The 21558-nt window shown below is 38.5% G+C and overlaps 1 protein-coding gene across 2 annotated transcripts in view; it reads left to right on the top strand.

The window, feature by feature from the left end:
- ENOX1 (ecto-NOX disulfide-thiol exchanger 1) overlaps window positions 1-21558 on the top strand; it is a 134260-nt gene that overhangs the window by 45048 nt on the left and 67654 nt on the right. For both annotated transcript variants that reach the window (XM_088530933.1, XM_088530934.1), the window contains exon 5: window positions 11125-11337. In XM_088530933.1, the coding sequence (XP_088387059.1) occupies window positions 11125-11337 (213 nt within the window). The remainder of the gene's footprint in view (window positions 1-11124; window positions 11338-21558) is intronic.

Here is a 21558-nt window from a genome sequence, read left to right on the forward strand (position 1 = left end):
CTGTATAATGAGGCTCTCTTTAAGTTACCATGAGCCCCATCATGGAATTCATGGGCAAAACAGAGACAAGTAAGAGATCTAAAAGTCATATTTCAAAGTCTGAGCTGATCAGCTTAGGCTTCCTTTGGTTAAAAGGATGAAGTAAGAATTTGATCTACATACAAGTCTCCAGAAGAAGTGAATTGCCTCTCTTACTGAGCATAAAGACAAACCAATATCTTCAACAAATATCTTCCAGAAGCTCTAAGTGAGAGCAGCTGACTTTTACCCAAAGAGAACGATTAACCAGTATGACAGTCACAGTAGCTACCACCATCAACCTAAGTTTTAACCATATCTAACTGTACATAAATGCTTTTAAGTATTGATTTTAAATACTTATCTAAAATGTGTAGTCTTTCTCTTTTGTTAAACCATATTTTATTAGAGCTTTGTAAGCGGTGATCATGTTTTTGCGAGAAGAGCCAAAACCAATTTATTTAACCTGTGAGAGAGAAGTCATCGCTAGAGTCTACATATCTGTTCTATGATTGTGTGATTTCCCTAACTCTTCCCGTGTTTAATAATGTTTTTAGCTGTTTGACTGACACTTAACCAGTGTCATGACAAAACTTTTTGTAAAGAGAGGAGCTGTTCAGATCATGGGTTTTGCCTGTAGGCAAAGGTGGGAAGGCTTGTGTCTTCTCTGTCACTGCAGATCAAATAAAGATCAGATTGTCATATGATCAACAGCTTGTCTCACCTGCTACACTGTCTCTGGCAGTGGCTAATCCTGAATGGTTTGGAGGAAGTTATAAAACTTCAAAACACAATCACATGCAACTGTACCATTAGGCAGTATCTCTTCCTGACTCCAGCTGGAGATAAGCTTACTCTTTGAAAGAGTAGACCTTTTATTTAGGGTAAGCAAGTTTGGCAGGTGACATGTTCAGGACATTTGCTTGCTGCATTTCTATAAGGCCATTGGAACCGATGCTCTGGGGACTGGGACCAGAGTGGAGCTCCGCATGGCCTAGATGCTTATCCCCTGTCCTTAGCTTTTGTTTATCAGGAATCATAGAATCTTTGTGTTTGGGAAAGACCTTCAAGATCATCAAGTCCAACCGTAAACCCATCACCATTATGCCTGCTAAACCATGTCCCTCAGTGCCTCATCTATATGTTTCTTGAACTGTCAGCAATGGTGAAGTCACTGGAGATGAGACACTGTCAGGGACGGTGACTTCACCATTCCTGGGCAGCCATTCTAATGCAAGAAGAGAGCAATTGAGGTTCTTCTGGATCCTACTGCTAGGCATGGCAAGGTGGTAAAGGCCACCTATTTTGTCATTCAGAGAGCTTAGGATGTGGGCCCGAGCACTGCTGCTTTAAACTGCTCTTTGTACTTCTGCGTGCCTTTGAAAATCAAGTCCTCTCTGCCTTGCCATGAGATTTGCAAACAGCTGTAAACAGTTTGCTATTACCATTATGCCTTCTTGTAAAATATCCAGATGCAATTTCAGGAAGTAGTCTAGGACAGTCACTACTTAGAGGTACTTATTGTACTTTTTTCCCTCTTTCTTCAGCAGCATCTGAAATAATGACCTGTACCATGAAAACTTTTAAGAATCAGGGCCAGATGTTTATTTAGAGAGAGGCTGTTTTCCATCATGCTAGCTCTGTAAAATCAGTGGAAGGATACTTTGTTTCTTGCTTGAAATTCCCTGTACTTTTCCACTGCAGAGACAGGCCTCCTGTCCCCAGATGAGAACTGGAGTTGCAGATTCTGAGCCACTTTGTTGTGAGGATAATGAATCTGTATTCAGATTTTATAGGCTTATTTTTCAGTGCCCCCAGTCAATTGTTAACCCCCCAGCAAACACCCTAATCAAATTTCACATAACATCACATTCTTCTTTTAAAAAAACAGCAGTTCACCACTCCAGCAGTCTGAAGCGCTGCCCAGAACTCCAGGCTCTTCTGGCATCGTTGATGTTGCCAGGTGTTCCTGTGAGACAGCAAACTGAGGAGGCGATGAAGATTGCTCACTACCAAATATTTGCACCTTGATTTTTTTACATTTAAAAGTAATTTTCTCCCACTGCATGAGTCTCTTTATCCATGTCATAGCACTGATAAGGAGCTTCACTGAAAATAAGATCTAGTTTCTCAAAATGGACTGCCAGATGGTTATGACTGAGAAGGTGCCTCCAGTGAATATGAGGCCTTGCATACCTGCAAAAGCTCGAGCATCTCAATGAGTTGTTCTATACTTCTTGCTGATTATGGCCCAGGCTTGAGGCCCTTCATATCTAGAAGGAACTTGCTCTGAATATTGACTTATGCAGAAGTCTTTGAGAATAACAATGGAAACCAATTAAACTAGAGAAAAGTGCAATTCATTATGAATTGTATTTTCCTATTGTCTCATTTCACTACATGGCTTTATCTATCATTGACATTGACACTATATATCATTGCCAGGGCCTCATGCCTAAGCCTCATTGATCCAAGCCTGCAGTTCTAAAAATAAACATCCAAGCTACTAACAGATTAAACTGCATTGTTCTACATTGATAATTTACAGTTACTAGTGATGTATCTGTTGGTGGCAAACAGACCTGGAAAGAGGGAGAGCCCAAGAACATGGTTCATATAAATGCATATAAAGCACACTTTTACTTCATTGGAAAGAGCACTTGTCACAAAATACTCAATTTAAATTTGTTTCATGCACTCTTGTGTGAAGTTTACAAGCCATCTTCATGAGTTCTGCGCATAGAAGGTTTAGGAGTGGAAGACAGAAGCGAATTGGACCAGGTTTGTGAGAATGAAATGATTTTCAACATCTGAGCTGTGTAGAAGTACATGAGCTCTTTCTCATACCTTCTCATGCCAGGCCTGTGCCAAACAATTTGTGGTTTGTACCAGTTATTTTAGGTTTGCAAGTCAGGTGAGAAAATAAAAAGAGTTTTATTTTTCATGAGAAGTTATTTTTGTTTTCTGTTTGTTTGATTGATTTTTGATCTTCCAAATCAATGAAATAGATTTTGATGTGAAAATGAAAAATAAAAAATCAGCACAATTTGTTTAAAAATAGTAAAGGAAAATTTTGCTTTTTTCAAATATATTTTTTGACCCTAATGCTACAAAATTTCACACAAAAGTGCAACTAGCTTCAATGAAACATTATCTGACTGCTACTGGATAGAATAACAGCTAAGCATAAATCTGGTGATTAAACTTTTGGCCTCCTTTCTGAGATCCACCTACCTTACCTTAGGTAAAAGTCTATGCTTCCTTGCTGTAATGCCTCAAAAATTTGATCGATGTGAATTCTGGGAAACTAAGATCTTTTATAGTAAAGTGTGACTATAAATCTGAATCCTCCTCCTTAAAGGCATTTGAGGTCGTATTATAAAAATGTGCCCATTTAGTCTCCTGGTTCCTTGCAGCTTTTCTGTTTAGTGTGTGTCTTCCGGATTTCTGATTCCTCAGTGTTGAATCAGATGCTTTATTATAGCACAGTGAGATTGTGTCAGTAGATATTTGGGATGAAATTTGCATATTCTGGCATCTGTTTTCAGGAGTGCATTATCAATGGTTGAGTAATGTGGCAGCCAGAGCAGCACGCAACTCGAGACATAGGTTGGACATGTTGACCTTTTATTTTTAAGTGGAACTGCATTGTCAGGTGTTTCGGAGCAAATCACTCTAATCTGTGTGCTTATGACATTCGTGTTTCAAAGCAGAGTTGTGAACACTATGATATTCTTAATTCAAGCATATCTGTACCTAATGGTATCATCTCCAGAAATTGCTTCTCGCAAATAAGCTCTTTTAAAATGCTACATCTGTCTTATTTGCTTCAGGTAGCTAAATAGTTCCACTATCTAACAAAGACATCTTTTCATATCTGAGTTTGTTTTTTAAATATTTTGGGAAAACGAGACATAAACATCTGCGAGCCATATACAATAACCTGGTATTTACTTCCCTTTTAAATACAGTGTCTCTTTATGAGTGCAGGAAAGTCATTCATGTGGATTTTCATTTTAAAAAAATATAATTTGAAAAATTGAGAAGCTGCTTCTTTGCCAGACACTGTATTATCCCCTGAAGAGAGAACAGATTGGAAATTTAAATAAATAGATGGCAGTTACAGTAGAATGAACTAACTGGGGATGCATCTTGTGCAAGACTCAGGTAACATCAAGCCTGACAATCTCAACCCTTGCACGTCGTTTGAAATATAAACAACATTTAATTGCTTGGGAAATAGGATATTTCACTGAGGAAAAAAGAAAAAAAAAACACACTGCTTTCATTATGACTGTGTGCTTGACAGCCAGACTCCTGGAGTGCTGCAGAAGCAGCTCGGTTATCCAACAAGGCAAGTCTAACATAGAAAGGATCGAATTCTATGTGAGCCTACGTCAGGAAGGGCGGCAATGCGGAGATCCTCCTAGTAAATCACATGGATGCCAAGTTTAATTGCTGTTGAAAGAATCCAGACCTTTTTTTAGTATAATCTTTTTTTTTATTAGTAGTAAATCTAGACAGAGACCTATAATAGGCATGTTTCAATGTTTTAGTATCAAATCTGTTCACTCACCCTTCCCGTTTTTAGATCATCCTTTTCCCCTTCCTTCTCCCATATGCTGCTGACATCTGTTGTGACACAATACATCTGTCTCAAAGAGCCTCACGGAGGGGGTATGAACAGGCACATCATGAGGACACTTTTGTCTCCTGGTAAAAGAATTTAAGGTGGGTTCAGCTATCAACGCTCTGGTAACCCAGTTTCATGTGTACCTTGCTGTGGTGCCTGGAAGAAATATGTTCACTAATAAGTGAAGGCACTCCTCCCTTATGTAATCTATATTATATAGAGCAACTTTTAAGGTTTTAATGTAAGCCCACTTGATTAAATGTACAGCATGGCAAAATGACTCAAGTTAATTACTATGAACTGGGAAAAAGCTGCTCGCTGATTTGGAAGTTTGGGGTATGACTTTGAGAAATAGAGAAGAAACTCAATACCCTCATAATTACATTTTGTTGGAAATAATGGCATCAGCAGGATAAGATAATGGATTTCTGTGTCTCACACAATACACCCACCTCTGAAAGAGTCTTGTGCGATTTGTATTTGGAAGAGGTTGATTACACAGTGGGGAGAGATTTCTTTTGGGGGTATATTTTAGTGAATGTGTATATATATATATATATATATATGTATATATATGTATATAAATCTAATTTCAGCTGATAGTTTCTAGGTAACTGAAACACTTTCTTGGGTATAGAATGCAGTTAAAGCTATTTAAGAAATACTAAGGTGGATTATTAATTATTCTTTGAAAGTAACCCTTTAGGACTATGCATCTGGATTCTCTGACGCTGACTTATTGTGCAGTGCCATTGGGTTACAAAAATTATTAATTCCAGAAGTACCAGACTGATGTATGTGTTGTACAATTATAAAATTTGCAATTATGTAAGTTATTTAACATGGGAAAAAAAAAAAAAGGATGATGAGGGTGGTAGACTGAAGACATGTTTCTAGGTCAGTGTCAAGCACTGTGTGCAGGAGAAGCTCTTAAGCCAAGAGAAAAATAGGTCAGCATTATGGCACCAAATGTGTCATGTGCCAGGAAGCAAATTGTTCCTGATGCACAGGAGACCTGTGCTGAACTTACTTACTTATGAGTGAGGCTTGTAAACCTTTTCCTGTCTGGCTTCATCCATATAAGCCACTTGCTGTAATTTACTACTTTTTGTATCAAATTCAGTGTTTTAAGTTTAGAAACTTTAGCTGTAGATTGGTAAATTGCCAAATCGGACGACAGAATGAGAGTAACTTCGATCAAACATCCTCCATCAGTTGCGGTGATACAGACTGAAGAAGTCACCATCTTGAGCTGGCCCTCACCGCTTCGTATAGTAACAGAACTGGGCTCACTTTGACAAACTGGACCCAGAGAGGAATCAGGTGGATGAACCTCAGTGTGGAGGTGAGCCTCCATGCAGACCTGCGAGCAGCATGGCCTTGAGCAAAGAGACAGTGGAAGATGAGATGGAGGATGTACCATCTTCCTATGGCATAGCTGTAGCTGACAGAGGACAAGCTGTTGTAGACATATGGCATGAGCCCCTCTGTACACATGCTGTACACAGTCATTTGCAGCTACAATTAGACCTTCATGAGGTATTTGTTAGCTGAATTTCTAATGGTGAGGTCAGAACTTAGAATAAGGGCAAACTTCCATCTTCTTGTCTTACAGAAGAGCCACAGAAAAATGAGATCATTAACACAGCCCAAAACATATGAAGCCAGTGCAGCTTCTAGGTGTAGACAGGAGGATAAGGAGTAACAGATTGGTCTTTTCTACATCTCTTGTAAGTCTAGGAGATTGCACCAGGGAAGGAGGATTAGGGTGAGGACTAATGTATACTGCAGAGTCTGGAAAACACCACGGACTATAGGACAACATAGTAAGATTGCTGTAATTTAGACCAGCCTCCAGTGTTGTGTGAATTATGCCAGATACTTTGCAAACCTTTGAAAAAGCCCAGGGCTGGGAAGATTAAAAGACTGAAACGTGTAAAAGAGACTAAAAAAGGAGTCTAAAAAAAACCCTCATTGCTCCGTCTTTTCCTAGTAAGAAGTAGAGCACATAATGTTACTCTCTAAATAGAAAAATATAAAGTTCTCTATGTTTTAATATTCCTGTAATTGTGAAAATGATAATGATAATTGAATATTTGAATGCCTGGCTTCAGAGTGATAGATTAGTCTATCTCCTTTCTAATGGTCAAAACCTTAGAAACTGACTCTTCTGTCCTGAAAGCACCTTATGCAAATGCCTAACACTGAGAGATGAGGAGTCACAAAACTCAAGATTATGCTGACTAAATTCTGCTCTCTGCTGCACCAAAGAAAGTCTATAAACTGAGACTGAAAACTTTGTTTCCTAGACTTGCTCTCAGTATGCCATCTTGTAGCAGTCATAGCTTCTTCTCTTTTACACCAGTTGGAATTGTTCACACACTTCCTTTGAAACACGGGAAGTTCCATCTCCATATGAGGACAAACTTCTTTCTACTGTGAGTATGACAGAGTCCTGGAACAGGCTGTCCAGAGAGGTTGTGGAGTCTCCTTCTCTGGAGATCTTCCAAACCTGCCTGGATGCCACCCTGTGCCACGTGCTCTAGGTGTCCCTGCTGGAGCAGGGGGGTTGGACTAGATGATCTCTAGAGGTCCCTTCCAACCTTAACCATTCTGTGATTCTGTGGTTCTATGTGTTTGGAGCAGGTTAAACCATAAGAAAAAATGCAAAACATTTGTCCACAATTGTTCCTCTTTTTTTTCACAGAAATATCCCTAATGACAATTTTCCAGACAGCTCTAGGGATACGTTCTTTTTTTTTTTTTCTTGCCTTATACTTCTTCTCATCAGAGAGCTAAGACTTGCCAAATATCTTCAGTTGATATGAGAGATATTGGAAATATCTTCTCTCTGGAGGCCTGTAACTGAGTCTAGAAGCACCTGAAAATCTCTGTCAACATATACCAAGTAGACCATCCTCAATAGAATAATAATATTTAAAAGAAATACCATACATCAGAGTTCACAATGAACCCAACATACATGTACAAATACTGCATAGGTGTTCTGTAGCTGCTGTACTTATGTAATAGCTGGGTTTCTTCTGACCTAATGCGGATATCTGTTGCATGAATGTCTATAACAAGTCACGGCTGGATCCTTTTTAGAGCCAGTTGAGGGAAACGGGCACTTCTAGGGCACAGTTCACCTCACTTTTGAGTAACCAGCTAAAAGAGGACTCACAAAGCATGTCTGAGAAACATCCATCTCCTTCCCTGACTGTATTGGGGGGCCTGGGATTACTAATTTAGATGTTGGCATAAAGCTGATGAATCCTTCCCTATTTACTTAAAATATGCTGCAATGTGCAGAAGAAAATGCTTAAGTGCAAGGAATAATTCACTGTGTGCTCATTTTAAAGGAGCAGTTATGCACTGGAGCATCTCTTATATAAAGAAATATTTTAACAGTATGTTTTTAAATACTGTATATTTCTGTGCATCCTACCGCAAGGGAATAATTTTGAACAGAATTAGGAGTACTGTTTTGCTTTTTGTTTTTAATGAGTGGCTGAAAACATAGGACAATTCATCCTCTGTTTATATTAGATTCCATTGCTGTGTTTCTTCTGCTATTTATCTAGTAAATAAAAAATTAATGAACAACCTAGTAGAGAAATTTGATTTTCCAAGTGAACCTCTGATTGCTCAAAAAGAACTTTCTGGATTTTAATTCACTGTGAGTTGCCTTATGCCAATCACCAAGTAGTAGGTTAATGAATATAAAAGTTAGAAATAAATGTGAAATAAGGAAATTTTAAAACTGTAGAGAAAAGATTTTATTTACTAATGTGCTTCTGTTGTGAATATATTACCCTCAAGCATTTCTTAATGTATTTCCTAATTATGTAATCAATGAAGTTTCTGATGCTTACCAGTGGAAGAGTGTTTTTTTTTTTTTTTTCCACTAGGAAAGAGCGACGAATTAACTATAACAGGCCCATAGACCTCTGCATTTCTCTGACAATATAGTATATTGAAAATGACGTTTCTTTGTGGCTTTTTAAATGGGTTGAATTTATCTGGCAGAAAGATGGCATGTTTATGAACATCTCTTATAGACAGCAACTGTGCTTGATACAAACAAAATAAAAGGCAGAGTGTTTTCATTTCATGTAGAGTCTATAGCAAATCAACATGCTCACCATGCACTGTAGAAAGAGTAATGTGAGAAAAGGGGAGAATGGGTCTGTGCAACTGATTTTGCTAATGCATCTTCATGAAATGCTTTTGCTTCACATTTTGCTCTGTAGACTGTCCCTTCAAGTGTCATAGTGCTACCTCTTCAGAGGTACTTCTGTTTATTGTTTCTCCCAACTTTGCTATTCATGTCTTGACCTAGATTAAATAGAATAATTTACTCGAAATGATACTTCAGTGTTGGGTGGTAAATTACATGTGATGATTTAGACAGTGATGTCTACAAGTTAAAAACATTCAGCTGTAGCCACAGTGTATTCGCAGTCAAATGCACTCTCAGGGTTAACAGGCTGGTTCCATCCACAGAGTGACCTGGCTCTACAGACTGTAGGAAATTGCATACTAACATTCCCAGGAGCCATTATTCTCATTGACTACTGTAATTATAATAAGCATTATGTTCCAGGAATAAGTTCTCAGCAAGTCCATGACATTCCATTCCCTTGTATTTCAGCAGGCTGAAGATTTTACTCAAGCTTGGGAAGTCTTATCCCAGTGTCTTCTTGCAATGAATTCACTTTGCATGAGTCTTGTGTACATCTTCATTGTCTGAGGTCCATATTTAGCCAGCTTTGACTCCTCAGAGCCATATATATTTGTCCTGTCTATATCCAACAAAGGCAGGACCTAGAGACTTATCCAAGGGGACAGGAAAGAAAAATTGGATACCTGACCAAATCTTCCTCCCATGACACAGTTAATGAATGATGATAACAAATCACATGTTAATATAAAGTAACAACCAATACATCATGGAACAAGAGGAAGATTTTATCATACCCTTATTTTATGACTTTTTTTTCTGGAATCTCAGATGAACATAATTATCTACTTCTGAAGCACAAGCCTCCTTGTTGCAGCTGCAAGCATAATTCAATTAATAAAAGGCTAAAGATAGAGCAATGTAAAACCTATTATTCACAAGCCGTCAGTATAGAGCATGCCATATGGCCTTCTTGTACTTTACGTTCCTCTCCTTTCAGGGATGTGATTCCCTCAGACTCAGAAAAAAAGTCCAATCATCACTTATATACTAGTATTCCTAGTATTTCATCATTCTTTGTGCATAGAAGGCAGTGCCTTACTTTGTTCCACAGTTCTGTATCCTTCAAGATAGTTGGCTGGTCTTAATATTTTCTAATTTTCATTTTAAATGTCTTTAGGTAATGATACTACCTCTCCCCTTTGAAACTTTAGAAAGATATGTCAGTCACTTAAAATACAAGAAGAAATCTAAATGCCAAGGACTAGATGAAGTATTTTAAATGGTTTTTAAATGGATCTTTAGTAGAATAAAAACCTGGGGAAAAATGAGATTGGTTTGTGCAAAAAAAAAAAAAAATCCACAAGATGACACTGTTTATTGTAATAACATTTTTTTTTTTGCCATTCAGCCTGAATGTGACTTTAAAAAATGTGTTCTCTTAATCCTGATGAAACCAGGAGTATAATGGATCCTGCGTTAAGTGTCTTCTGAGGAAGCTGACAGCACTGTCTGAAGAAATGAGATTACTTTGGAGGGCACAAAATCTAGCCATGAGTTTTATTTTTCTTTTTTGCAATATAACAACTTTAGTTACCTTAAGAGTAAACAGAAAGCAATAATCCAGATACTTCTCAGATCTCCCTTAAATATATATATATGCATGTATATGAATGTCTTTCTATACAACATAGAAAATACAGCCATAACCTCTGTTCAAAGCAGTTGCTTGTAATTACTCAGTGCTTTGAGCAGGAATTGTTCAGCTTAGTCATCGTTCATTAATTAGAAAAGATATGTTAGTGAAATGTTTACAAAAGCATGGCTGAGCCCAAGCTCCAAGACTGAGCTTTTGGCCAAGCAGATTAACAAGGTCAGATTTCATTTCTTCAATGATTCTGGTAACGTAAAGGTGCCTGGCAATCATTGTCACTGTCATTTCTAATATAAAGTCATTTTATTTTGTTAAAACAGCTTAAAGGGAACTGTTGGGTAAGTGAGGAATCAGGCCACAGGGATTTGTTTTTTTTCTTTTTCTTCTTTCTTTTTTTTCCTTTGTGTCATGAGAGGACTGTTAAAATAATAAGACAAGTCTTGAAGGAAGATTTATGGAGCTTCACATGGTCATATTGGCTTCCTATACCTGACAGAACAAAAGACCCCAAAGTTTCCCAATATGATATAGTACAAGCATGAGTTATGGTGATTTTAATGTGACATGGAGCAGAAAATGTGTTCTCGACAGGATATTTATATCTGTAATTTAAACCCTGTGCTTTGGTTGTCCTAGATGATAGCAAGTTTTCAGAGGCCATCACAGTGCTGCTCACGTGGATCGAGAGAGGAGAGGTGAATCGTCGCTCTGCAAACCAGTTCTATTCCATGGTGCAGTCAGCAAACAGCCACGTTCGCCGGCTCATGAATGAAAAGGCTGCTCATGAGCAAGAAATGGAGCAAGCCAAGGAGAGCTTTAAAAATGCCTTAACAGGGATCCTCACTCAATGTAAGTAGCCCCTTTTTGTGCAGTGTCATTGTAGTGCTGGTGGTGGTGGTGGTAGTAGTATTTTTTATCGTTTATTTGTTTGTTTGGGGGTAAGTAGTTGCAATGCAGTCATATTCTACTTCATATCCTATCTCATACTCTATGGCAATTTGGAGGAACAAGGACCATTCCTAAGAGCTTATTTCTCAAGGTGAGCAAAGTTTCAGTAGTTTTTTTATTAATAAAGACATGGAGACATGTGGCTTATTGTCCACAATTATGTAAACATAACACTTAAGGAACAAACCAGACAGAAGCAGCCCTAAAAATCATGCTTTATGTGGAGGGAAGTGATTTGTAACCTGTGAGTTGTAGGTGTATAAGAATTCTAGTTAACTAGGTCAACTACAGACAAGAGGACAATTAGAATATATATATATAAGCTAGGTTTAGGTCAATGGAAGTAGAACTGATCAACTCTTAGGGATATAATCACAGCATATCAGGCCACCTCCACAGTAAAAAGAATGTACTATTCCGCTGCTGGCAGCAGGACTGCTCGGCTGATACGATGCCAGTGTTAATTCGGCAGATAAACTGTCTTAAATATTTAGTGCTGGCAGCTATTTCCTTAGTACAGAAACATCATCAATAAAGTTACCTTAATGGGGTTCCCTCATAAAACAGTAATCAGGGTACTCGCCTAGAGGTATTCTCTAAAGGAAGGAAAAAAAGAGAAGGGAGAGAGGAGAGGAGAGGAGAGGAGAGGAGAGGAGAGGAGAGGAGAGGAGAGGAGAGGAGAGGAGAGGAGAGGAGAGGAGAGGAGAGGAGAGGAGAGGATACCCAAACTTAGGAAGAAAGAATCTGGTCCAAAGCAACTTGATTTCTGAGGACATATATTCAGTGAGAGAAATTTAAAGATCCACTAATGCCCCTGATAATTTGCCTAGGCAATGTCGTCTTCCATCTCAGCAACTAAAAGGCAGAGATGCAAGCACCACACATGGCTATGCTGTTCACTTCACACCAGGGCCTCTGTATTTTCGTGTGTAACAGCCAGCTCTAGTATTCAGAAATGCCTTCTTTAGCTGCATTAAAAAATCCCCCATTGTCAGCAGGCTGAACCTTAGTTAAATCTGTCTAAATTAGCCTGTTTGTCACCAACTGTTGTGGAACATCTGTCACTTGGAAATAGAGATCCCTGCCGTTTCAGGTGGAAACTTGCAGTTTGGATGTATGGTTGTTTCTGTAATGTGCTGAATGTTGAACTTACAAGAATAGAAATGGGTCTGGCTTCAAAGCATGAGTATCAGAGTGACACGCACATGGCAATGCCCAGGAAGGAGAGAGTTTCTGGCAGATATGGCCTGTGAAAACTAGGTCAGTGAAAAGACAGGCTCAGGGAAGTGTTAAACTCCCATGAATTCTATAGGAACAAATTTTACGAGCATTCCAGATGTTCCATAATGGTTATTTTATCAACATCATAAACATTGGCCGTTATTAGCATTAATGTATCCTATTAAAAATCTCTGCAAAACCTGCCATGAACAGATGGATGATGCTTCGCTTTACATGTGTATATGACTAAACATGGAGACTGTGAAATGAACTTCCACTTTTCAAGATTTTTCTTGTATTTGAGCTGATTTGAGGGATGTTTTTTCATGCCTCCCTTTCCATTGCTTTCCCACACACTGACATAGCTGATTGTAACACATAGTGTGCTTTATGAAGATGAATCTGATGATACTTAGTGTCAAAAATAGGTGTGTGTCTATTAAGTTCTGCAGAATGGTAAAAGAATACTTTTGCTCTGCTGCAGTAAGGATTTGAAAGTCCAGTGTAATGCTGCAGCTGTGTGGTCATTTGACATAAATATTCCAAGATTTTAAAAACAGTGGCATTCTTCTGTCGTGATCTAGGTGTCCAAAATTTAGATGGCCCACTTTCAGCTGATAATTCTAGGCTTTCTTTATAATCAGCAGAGAAAAAAAATAGTTTTCAGGAGATGAATCATCACACCCACATCCTCCAGTGAGATGAAATCTCTGCTGTTACTAGAGGCCTTTGGAGGTGCCTAACTTTGAAAGAGACGTTTAACTTTTGCATGATTAGTTTGGAGCAGATTAACCCTACATATCCTGGGGAGTCTTTCCATATGCAGAAGGACACAGTAATAGGGATGAATTCGGAGTTAGTTAAAAATGCCAGGGTTGTATCAAACAGTGAGTATTATGGCTAGTGAAGAAGAAATACCTTAAGAAAATGGGCTTAAAGTGCACTCACCTGAAACACATACACTGTGTATGTGGGTCTCCGTATAAAATGCCTTCTTATTTATGAGGATTAGTATGGCCAGAACATTTCAGCTTATGGCCCAGCCACTAAGGAAATACAGGTATCGAAATCCCTGCTACAAATTTCTGCCTGTAGCTGTTTAGAAGATTACCAAGAGGATTACCCCTAAAAATTTGGGTCAAGTGTTCAGTAAGTGAATTAATTACCTGACCAAGATACTAGTGCCAGTTTAATCAGCAAAATAAAGTGTATTATGGCTGTCACACCATCAATTTACAGCCCCTGATTTAAGTTCTACAGGGAGCCTGAGCCTTGTTATGTTGCTTCGTCAGTTATTTAAAGGATAAAGAGGGAAAAATGTCAATTTCCTTCTTTTTATTAACTTGTGTAGTTTTCCTGGATGTGAATCAGTGTTTGAAATATGGATAGCTTTCCCGGATTTCTGATAGTTCTGTCTTTGCAGTTTGATTTCCCAAGTTGTTCTGCTTTGCATCTGTGGCAGTTACATGTCGCTCTGCTCCCTGACTTTCAATGCATCTCCTTTTTTTCCTGCCCAAAACACCTTTTCAGCCTAAGGCTGAAGCCCAAGGCTTACTGAAATTGATCGTCATGTTTTAAAAAATGAAAGCCCTAAAGACACGTATATTGAGTTGTTTTTCGCATTACTCCCAAGTTGCAATTCTTTCCTATGACACTCTCCTGCTCGCACTGTATATATTTCATCTACCTGTTACTCAGATTTTGAACTATTCAGGGCAGTTGACAAAATTTTCCAAAGTGCCTATAGTGAAGAACCAAAATCCCATCAGAAATGAATTAGTTACCTGAAGGGAATGGAAGTGCCCCCAAATGTGGTGTCCAGACAGTATAATTAACAGAAGTGCCTCACAACTTACTTAGCAACTAACGGCACTCACCTATTTGACCATTTTTGTCAATCTTCATGCATTTGACAAAATTTAGCAAGTTCCCAGGTAGATCCCTGCCACCCAGAGTGTCATACTTCAGCAGCTACATTTATAGCACATCCTCAAACAGGGGAGGTGCATGCATAGTCTAAGTGAGCCTATACGCATAAGCTAGTTAAGGCAGTGGCCTTTGTGTATTGCCATGTGTGAAACACTTCCTCTGTATTTAGTAGGAAGCCTGAGCTTCTAACCCACCGCAATTGATTATAAAGAGTTACTGGGACCTTTCAAATTTTATTAAAGACCTCAATGCCAAAATACGAGTCCAAAGATTTGGTAGACAAATGACTCATCCTACAGGGTAAGCTAGAATATGAGACTACAGAGTCAGATTCTCCACTGTAAGCAATCATGGATGTTTCCTTACCTCCTTGTGGACCTGAGGCTGCTCAAAAGGGCTTACGGCAGCACTTCAGTGGTGGCTTGTACATTAATTTGAATCAGGACGAAGTGAAATACTACAGGTTCTCATCCTACTTTGGCAAGTGATAATTAGATCACTGGGTTTTAGTGAGTAATTTTTGAAAATGGGGCATAGACCCACTTTCATAGGTTTGAAATTTGTGACCCTAAATTTTATTTGCACTGACTATGTGACAAGCCTGCTATTGGCATTAAGCAAACAACAATCCAGTATAGTGCTCCCCAAACTCAGACTGAGCCACTAAACACCGGTAGGCCACCATGATATTTCTAAGGGGCAGCACAGACAGGCTGCATACCAAAACTTTTGTTGTTTCAGATACTAAGTATCACAACATCAAGACAAAAAGGAAAACCAATTGATTATAAAACTTAATATGCTTTACCAAGGACAGCCTGTAATCCTCACTAGAATGGCTGGAGTATTTGTACTGAAAATAGATTTTGTCACTAGCTAAAAACAGAATACTAGTATATTTTTCTTGGCACACATCTATTCACAAGCAGGGACTGAAGACTTCTAGTTGGGGTTGCTCAGGTAGTTTTAAAATAGAGGCACCCATAGTTTTAAAGTAGACAGACCTGAAAGAGTGACGTTATTAATTCCCTTTCAAAGACGTTAGACTTGCCACTGAGAGAGCATCTGTGTGAGTCACTACTTTTTCCTAGAGCCTCTGAGAGGATCAGGCAAAACACGTTAATATTCATTATGTCACTACTATATCATTGTCACAGAAGCCATGGTGGTAGCCAAGGAAAGTCCAGTCCACGTGAGTGGTATCCCAGCATTGTATGCCATCAGAGCAACACACTTCTTTGACTCTCACAGCACCTGTATACGTGCATTCCTGCTCTACACATTTACTGGGAGGGAAGAGGGAAACAGGGAAAGAAGCATGTGCTACTGGAGTTTTGGGCATGATCTAAAGCAATGACATGGCATGGTCACATCAATGCCTGTGAAAATGATCTGAAGAGCTGAACTGCACAGTCCACATTCAGAAGAGATCTGGTCATCTCGTTCTTCCCCTCTTACTAATGAGAAAAACTAATTTTCACTTCACAGTTCAATATATGCAGGGGTACTTCCTGCCAGTAAACTTATTTGCTTCCTTATGCTCTTACACGTCATATACAGATGAACACTGAAATAAAAACACAAAGATAAACTTATGGTTGAGCAGTCCTGAAACCAAAGATTCCTTGAGCTGGGAGATGATGTAAGAGGAATTTCAATATCTGTTTAGCGTTATCTGTTTATTCCCCATATTGTGACACAGGATATGGGGCTAAATAGACCTTTGTCGTGACTCAGTACGACCATTTTTAAAGAAGAGACAATGTTTTGGATGGAAGTTTCTCTTTTCCCCCCTTTGAAAGGTTAAGATTGACCACCCTTGAGTTTTCCCCTCTTTTGAAGGTCTTCAGTAGCATGTTACAGTACTCTGACTTTTTATCAAATGGCTGGAAGATATCCAATATTAGTTCCTCTCCCTTCTGCCCAAGAAATGTGAAGTTAAATAATTCTGAAGGGCAACACATGCTAAACAATCCAAATGGAAATCCTTTCTCTTCTGGATAATACATTTTCACTCTCTGGCCTCCCTGGATACAGTTTAATCTGCTTTAACGTTATCGGTGTCTTTGTAGATCAAATCTGATTTTTTAACTTTTTTTTTTTTAAAAAAAAAAAGGAAAAAGCTTAAACTCCCTTTCTGAGCTTTCTTCAGGAAGGGATTAGGATTCATTTTGTTTCTCTCATTTCTCTCATTACAGGTTCAATTTGAAAGTTACTATGTTACTTTACTCTGTTTCTTTACAGAAGCTGGAATTTACATTGATATGATGGTGATTACTAAAATTACTTACCATCTTAGCTAGTTTGCTTTAATTTTCCTCCTGCCATCCTTTTTCTAATTATCCTTCTACTTTTTACTATGTTCCCTGAGTCCTAAAAATTCAGCCAGTTTCACTATGGATATTGTAAGCACACTTGCTAAAATTCTCTTAGCAGTCAGACTTTTCTGTATGCATTCACACTTCCTGAGTATTATTTGAATTGCTGTGCATTAATAACAACTTTTAAAAGGATTTTCCTGCTCTTAGTTGTCCGGTCTTACAGTCTTTCTTTCATTTGCCTGTGACTAATTCAAAAATAGGAGCTTTCTATATGTGCAATTTTTAGGTCATCATTAAACTCTTTGTGAAAGAGATTGAGTCATACAATGTGTTTTTACATGCTGCCCAGATCTCAGTTGGTGTCATAGAATGCCACTATAATACAAATAAAAACATTAATCATTCATGTCATTATTGCCCACTATTACTTTCTACCTTGATGTATTTGTAAAAAACAAATAAAACAAAATAACCTCCACAATCCATCCAATCCATTTTGATTAGCTCATTTAGTCAGCATGCTGTTTGCTTGCTTCTCTACTGGTAATTTGTCCAGTAAAGCTCAGCTGGCTATCTTCATTCTTGTTTAGTTATCCACACATTTTCTGTTTCATGTACACATGTTCTCAAAAGCATTTCTATCCAGGATGCTATTGGAGTGGCAGAGAATATAGATGAAAGACTCCATTTCTATTTTGCCTTGCATTCTTATTATCTGTCCCCCTTTGTAGCAACCTGTAGTGTTTCAGACAGCTTCTTCCTTTGCATTTCATCTTCTTTGAATTTCTTTGTTCCTTCCATTGTCTGTAGCCTTCACTCCACCTAAAGGCAATAGCAAACTTGGTATTGATTTAAGCACAGCCAGAATTTCAATGCAAGCCCTTGCCCTGTTATTTTAAGGATTTTTTTTATGTGCGTCATTAAATATGCATGGTGATTTACAGCAAAATAAAAGTGCTACTTCCTAAGAGATTTCAGTTCAAGGCCTCTTTTCAACATCTCATCCCACTTACCTGAATTCCGCAGGGTGTCCTGGACGATGAACCATAGTTCAAAGGAAAGAGGCATGTGCCTGAATCTGTGCTTTTTCTTAAGTTGCCTTGCTCAGTAGGGATGGAGGTAAGGGCCTGGTGCTTCATATAGCTGGATCCTAAGCATTGTGCAGAAATAAACAATCAGGGATGAGAATAAGGCATCGGTGCAAGGAAGGAAAGATGGAGGCTTCACCCAAGATTTCTTTTTTTCAATTGGCTGTGCATGCATATCGTGTGACCTGCACATCCAGGCTGAATGTGAATCCAAATGAATGTTCACCCAATGAATGAATAAACCTTAAAAATATGAATGTGAATAAACCTATGCAAATATGACTGGCTGAAGTGCTTGTTCACTTCAGTAGGCACTACTCATATTATAGCTTCGTGTCAAATCACTGTCTTTGTCCCAGATGATGTAGTTCATGATGATGACAAAGATGAGAGATGTTACAGCAGCAGCAACCAAGGGGGAGTTTGAGACAGGGCTAGAGCATTTGGGAAGGAAAGATGGAGGCACAAAGCAAAAGGGAGCAAAAATACATGAGTAAGATTGAGAATGGAGGCAGTAAAGGAAGAGGACTCATTGTGTGTAGGGAAAGAAAAGGTATGACAAGAAATGGAGATGTTCCCGTAAAATGTTCCCGTAAAAGATGTGTGAGACCAGAATTTTTGTTTAGACTGCCGAAAGATGCTATGGCTGTTTGGGCTTCCTCTTTCATCTCCCTGTTCCTTTTCTTCAGCATCTTCAGCAAAAAAACAAACAAACAAACAAACAACAACAACAAAAAAAAAAACCCTTAACCCACCAAACAAAAAACACAGTCCTCCTGATATTCTAGGAACGTCCTTAACTGTGATATCCCTGGGAAATTATTACCTAGAGAGAGTCCCTTCACTTAATGGGACCTGCCAGAGTTCAGTCACATATATGATGTTTTTTCAGCTCAGGGTTCCCTCAGGGAATCTTTTGAGATACGCATACATAAATAGTTGTTCCTACTCCTGCTATTTTTAAATGTGACAACTGCAGAAAGGTTCATCAAACCATAAATAACAATGATGAAGAAGAACACCTAATGAAGTGCAGTACTTTGGGGACAGCATATAATCTAGTCAAGCTGATGCAGTAGTAATGTTCGCTTAATCTTTTTTAGAGTTAGTGGGTTGCTTATTTTTTCTTTCTTCTGCATAGGGTCTTTTATATAAGGTGGTAGCGTTAATGGAGCAGGTTCTGTGCATTTGTACCTCCCCGACTGTATCGTGCTGGCCTGATGTCAGGTTCCTGTTTGTTGAGGAATGACATGGAGGTGAAGTGGTCTTGTTGAGTCCAAGTGATTTATCACACGGCACTGTGCCAGCACTTGCTGTTACACCAAGCTGTCAGTTTGTTGTAAATTAAACCACGTTTCACAACCTAAAAGATTTTTGAAGCTTATTTTGTAGATGGATTTTCCAGCAATCCCTTGCAGGGCAAACTTGGCTCCATTTCATCAGAGTGCATTATTTTATTTCAGAGTATAACAAGGAATGTTTTTCAATTTCTAGAACTCTTAATTATTGATATACATACCTAGACAAGCAACTCTGAAGGTTTCAGTATAAATAGTGAAAATGGAGGGGGGTTCAGTATTCTCATAGTGCTCCTTTCACGCTTCCTCGTTGGGTTTCTCAGTTGAAAAAATAAAACAGGAAAGCCACAGCTGCTGGCATGGAGATTGGATCTGTTTACAGAACAAAGTTTGTGCTGTAGGACAAGTATTTTTGTTTATGTCCTTCATGTATGAGAGAGATGCACAGAGCACTTTTTGTTGCTCAGGCTCTTAATAACCCACACAAGCACATTTACTACTACCGCTCTGAGTCAGATTGGAAAAGGGAGAGGAACAGGGAGAGCAAGATAAACAGAGGGACATTTTCTATTTCATCTAAATATTAAGCATGTTAGCTATATCAGAATAGGCAGATAAATGTGTTATTATGCTCTTACAACTCCCTTTTCATACAGCCATTAAAAAAAAAATGAAAGCAATGTTAAGAGTTTTTTTTCTGCAGAAGTACAGGTGACAAGTTGGCATTCAGAAGGCCAATAGGATGGCAACAGCAATCCAACCAAGGGAGCACTGGGATCTGGGACAGGGCCATTAACCCAGACACTGGGTCACAAGCCCCTGGTCTCAAGTTCTATAGGCCTCATCAAAGAGAAGTGTAGAAATAATGCAATATAATCTAGGGAGAGGTCACTTAGGCTTGTTTCTCATCCTTTCTAGTGTTCAGGTAACACAAGGTAGGTAGAACAGGAGAAACTTCCTTCTGTTAATCCTTGTCTGTCTGCAGTGCTGAAACCTCTACATCAGAAAAGGTTTGTTTTGGTTTTTTTTTTGCCTTTTACAAACCAAGTTGGACAGTTCCTCCTCATAGATGGGACATTTTGCATAATATTAAGATGTTTGTCTCCATTACACAAATGCATAATGGCATTTACTTGCATACCCAGCTAATGACCAGCAGTATATTTTACTTCAGGCCTCATACCTTGCATTATCTGCACTCCTCTCCAGGGTAATATTTTCAACTCTTATTGTTCCCTCTTCTGCCAGTCAACGGTATTTACATCTGTTTCTCCCTCTCTTGCGTATGTACTGGGTAACAGAGAGGGATAGCTGCAAATCTATGAAAGGCAAATACTTTTCTGAAAGTAAACAATATCATAATCAAAAGGATGGTGTTCTGGCCCAGTTTAATTTAAAAAATATGTTTTTTTCATTACTCTGCCGTATCTCTATAATTTCTCCTGTTGATGTCATGTTGTAGCCTACATGCAATTTTAGACTTGTACTTAGTGCTAAGGTCTGTTCAATACATCACCAAATGTCTTTTGGGACTGTTGCCAGAAATATTCTTTTTTTTTTTTCCTTTTTTTTTCTTTTTTTTTTTTTCTATGGAAACCTGACCTGCAGACTCTAATCCTTTCACTTACAGTATCTAGCCTTGACTACTGTAATTTCTTGATTTGCTGGGCATGGAGCCAGATAGATTGGCAGACTCCGACTTATTCAGAACTCAGCAGCTAGGCTCCTGACCCAAGCCACGCCAACTCTATATCCTCCTGTGCTGGGAATCTATAGCTGAAAAGCATATTACACATTTACTGTAACAGTTTCCTTTACACTGTAATTTTATGGGTGAAATTCATCTTTTCTCCTGCACGTCGACTGTCTCCCTGTTACTGATTTTTTTGAGCTAAATTGCCGAATAGACTATTCTTGCATTTGCAGTAGTTTAATGCAAACTCCTTTTCATCCTGCATCCCTAATTGGTAGAATTTGGAGTGAAATTTTGTGCATGAGATCTGGCTATTTTATGAAGACCTGAAGATCTCTTTTTTTACATTATCACAATGGGGTTGTTGTTTTCTTTTGTTTGCTTATTTGTTTTTGTGGAAAGACATTATAAAACATTTGCTGCTTTTTTTTTTCTTATTGCATAAAAGAAGTCAAAAATCTTTGTTCATGGGAGCTGAAGGAAGAATTTCAGTCTTTGCTGAATCATGTAGTTAAAATAGTCTATTTATATGAGGAGGAGAGTCAAAGAGCTTTCTCACTACCTGTCAATCT

This window comes from Tinamus guttatus, unplaced genomic scaffold (assembly GCF_059628265.1).
Source record: "Tinamus guttatus ecotype Peru unplaced genomic scaffold, ASM5962826v1 Tinamus_guttatus_pri_ptg000394l, whole genome shotgun sequence".
NCBI lineage: Eukaryota > Metazoa > Chordata > Aves > Tinamiformes > Tinamidae > Tinamus > Tinamus guttatus.